Below are 3,445 nucleotides of genomic sequence, written 5' to 3'. Positions count from 1 at the left end.
TGTAGTCAGTAATTTGGTAGTTTAGACATGGGAGATTAATGGAGGATACCACAGCGTTCAGGCTAATGGTGATTTACTGTGAAGTGTCATTCATTTATATCATGTTTGAGCACTGGCCACAATGGGTTATTGAAAGAGAGACAATAGGAACAATGACAAGGCCAGGCACACCCACCCCCAGGGAGTGTCCCTCCATTGCTCTACATTTCCCCACAAACTTCATGGCTGTGGCAGATTCTCTAATGGAAATTTTATCTCAGTGGTCTCTCTGGAGCCTCTCTTCTCAGACAGATGTTTACAGTTTGTTCTCAAAATTGCCAACAACTGAGGTTCATTAGCCTCTTTTGAACTTTGGTCCACAGGGCTTCTTTGGCTTCTTTAGCTTCTTCAGGAAATTGATCCCATGTGCCTGCTCTAAAAAGAGCAGATAAAACCTGTGTTCCTCTAGCTAACACGGAAACTGCAAAGATGCCCATACCCTCCCATCTAAGAACTTCAACGTAATCTCTCTTAGAACATAAATTTTAAGGAATTTGCAGTCTCTCAAAGTATTTTCTTCTGATTGAATAACCGCTATAGGCTTTTTTTTTTTCTTTTATTATTATACATTTGAAGGTCTGCATCTCTCAAGAACTATGATTTGATTCTGGATTGGATTCTTAGAATGGAAAATAATATGCTCTTTTTCCCAGTTAAGTTCCACAAGCTTGGATACTTCCATTAAGAGAAAAGTAGAATGTGGATGGAAGCCAATGGAAAACATGTTGAAGTTTATGCTACTCAAAGCTCCACATGGCACATCTCATCTTTTATTTACCTCCTAGGTACAACAAGGTAAATAGTTCACTACAGTCATTCAGATTGTCAAAGGTATGAGCATCATATGTTTTTAAAGTCATTGATTTTATCATTCTATAAATATGGATTATGAAATGAATCAACTGTGAAAATCTGGAAGAAAATGCAGTACTTGCTAAAGACTACAGGTTAGTACAAACAAGGAAGAGGGCTGCAGGAGACCCAGGTCAATGTTTAACATCATCTAGGACCTCCAAAAACTGTATGGGAAGATGGGAAGGCTGACAAGAATGATTGTAATAATATAATTTTTCTAATCCACTGCATGTAAATTAAAGGGACCCTTTTATATCATATTTCCCTCTTAACCAGAAAAATCTAAAGACGCACTCAGAATACTACCACCAAATTTCCCTTCCCTGAGAATTACCAATTTATTTACAAAGAACTCTTATTGTCAAAAACTTTTTCTGGCTTCTGTAAGACAAGAATACAAAACAGGAGAGTTTGGGTAATAAACTGTCATCTTTAGTTGCCATTGAGGACTCTAAACCTGAGCAAAATTTATTCCATAGTGCTGCTTATAGAGATCTTAAAATTTCTCTTCTCAGAGATATATCTCAAATCAATGCCTGGACGACTCTGAATGTGGCACAGAAACCTATAATAAAATGTTAATTAATATAACGTATTGATGCTTGAGCCTTGTTCGTGCAGAGGAAAACGCTCACAATATAAAATGATATTATCTTCAGCATTGCCTGTATAGGGAAATTCCTACTTGTTTCTGAAACAAGGATGTCAGAGATTTGGACAGTAATGGAGATAAGGATCTATAGCAGATATCCAGAGAAGCATCAAATAGTACCGAGAAAGGAAAGAAAGAAACAGGAAAGCACAGAAAACAGAATGAGGTAGACAGATGTGTGCCAAAAGCACAGAAGTAGGAGAGCTTATAATACAGTCAGGAGAAAGCACTTTAAATGTGAAGATTTTATAATCATTTTGAAAGGAAGCAATAGGTTCAAAAACTTCTCTTTCTCTGGAAGAATAGTTATTCTATAATAAATTTCTCTTTTCTTTGGAGACTGAGTTTCACTCTTGTTGTCCAGGCTGGAGTGCAATGGCGTGATCTCAGCTCACTGCAACCTCTGCCTCCCGGGTTCAAGCGATTCTCCATCCTCAGCCTCCTGAGTAGCTGGGATTACAGGCATGCACTACCATGCCCAGCTAATTTTTGTATTTTTAGTAGAGACAGGGTTTCTCTATGTTGGTCAGGCTGGTCTCTAACTCCCAACCTCAGGTGATCTGCCTACCTCACCCTACCAAAGTGCTGGGGTTACAGGCATGAGCCACTGCGCCCAGCCTAATAAATTTTCTTAAGTGCCCAGGAACAGGTCAACTTGAGAAATGAAAAAGGTTACTTACACAAAAGATATGGGGCTTGCATGGAGCCAAGTGCCATCCAATGGGACACTGGTTTGGGCCATCTGAATGGTGAGTAATGTATGATCTGATTCTGTTCATTAAAATAAGCTTTATCACTCCTGCCCTAAGAAATTCTTCCATTTTCATCATTCTCACTTTTTCCCTTTAGGTTTTCTGAAGGTCAACAATGAAAAACAGAACCATGTTTGGTGAGTTTATTCTACTGGGCCTTACAAATCAACCCGAACTCCAAGTGATGATATTCATCTTTCTGTTCCTCACCTACATGCTAAGTGTCCTAGGAAATCTGACTATTATCACCCTCACTTTACTAGATCCCCACCTCCAGACCCCCATGTATTTCTTCCTCCGGAATTTCTCCTTCTTAGAAATTTCCTTCACATCCATTTTTATTCCCAGATTTCTGACCAGCATGACAACAGGAAATAAAGTCATCAGCTTTGCTGGCTGCTTGACTCAGTATTTTTTTGCTATATTTCTTGGAGCTACAGAGTTTTACCTCCTGGCCTCCATGTCCTATGATCGTTATGTGGCCATCTGCAAACCCTTGCATTACCTGACTATTATGAGCAGCAGAGTCTGCATACAACTAGTGTTCTGCTCCTGGCTGGGGGGATTCCTAGCAATCTTACCACCAATCATCCTGATGAGCCAGGTAGATTTCTGTGCCTCCAATATTCTGAATCACTATTACTGTGACTATGGGCCTCTCATGGAGCTTGCCTGCTCAGACACAAGCTTCTTAGAATTGACGGTCATCCTCTTGGCTGTTGTGACTCTTGTGGTTACTCTGGTGCTGGTGACACTGTCATACACATACATTATCAGGACTATTCTGAAGATCCCTTCTGCCCAGCAAAGGACAAAGGCCTTTTCCACTTGCTCCTCCCACATGATTGTCATCTCCCTCTCTTACGGCAGCTGCATGTTTATGTACATTAATCCTTCTGCAAAAGAAGGAGGTGCTTTCAACAAAGGAATAGCTGTACTCATTACTTCGGTTACCCCCTTGTTGAATCCCTTCATATACACTTTAAGAAATCAGCAAGTGAAACAAGCTTTCAAGGACTCAGTCAAAAAGATTGTGAAGGCCGGGCGCGGTGGCTCAAGCCTGTAATCCCAGCACTTTGGGAGGCCGAGGCGGGTGGATCACGAGGTCAAGAGATCGAGACCATCCTGGTCAACATGGTGAAACCCC

The 3,445-nt window shown here is 40.7% G+C and overlaps 1 protein-coding gene across 1 annotated transcript; it reads left to right on the top strand.

Annotated features, from left to right (window-relative positions):
* Positions 1-452: 452 nt before the first annotated feature.
* LOC108296790 (olfactory receptor 6C4) lies at positions 453-3,364 on the top strand. The gene is made up of 2 exons (XM_017519378.2): positions 453-870; positions 2,396-3,364. Exon 2 carries the CDS (start codon positions 2,414-2,416, stop codon positions 3,362-3,364), a length of 951 nt encoding a protein of 316 aa, XP_017374867.1. The 5' UTR covers positions 453-870; positions 2,396-2,413.
* The last annotated feature ends 81 nt before the right edge of the window (positions 3,365-3,445 follow it).

Source organism: Cebus imitator, unplaced genomic scaffold (assembly GCF_001604975.1).
Source record: "Cebus imitator isolate Cc_AM_T3 unplaced genomic scaffold, Cebus_imitator-1.0 Scaffold741, whole genome shotgun sequence".
In the NCBI taxonomy this organism is placed as follows: Eukaryota; Metazoa; Chordata; class Mammalia; order Primates; family Cebidae; genus Cebus; species Cebus imitator.
This window is presented reverse-complemented; position numbering and strand designations above follow the sequence as displayed.

Bases quoted from the DNA above. Each gene is read 5' to 3' on its own strand.
- LOC108296790 (XM_017519378.2), top strand. From the start codon at position 2,414: ATGAAAAACAGAACCATGTTTGGTGAGTTTATTCTACTGGGCCTTACA.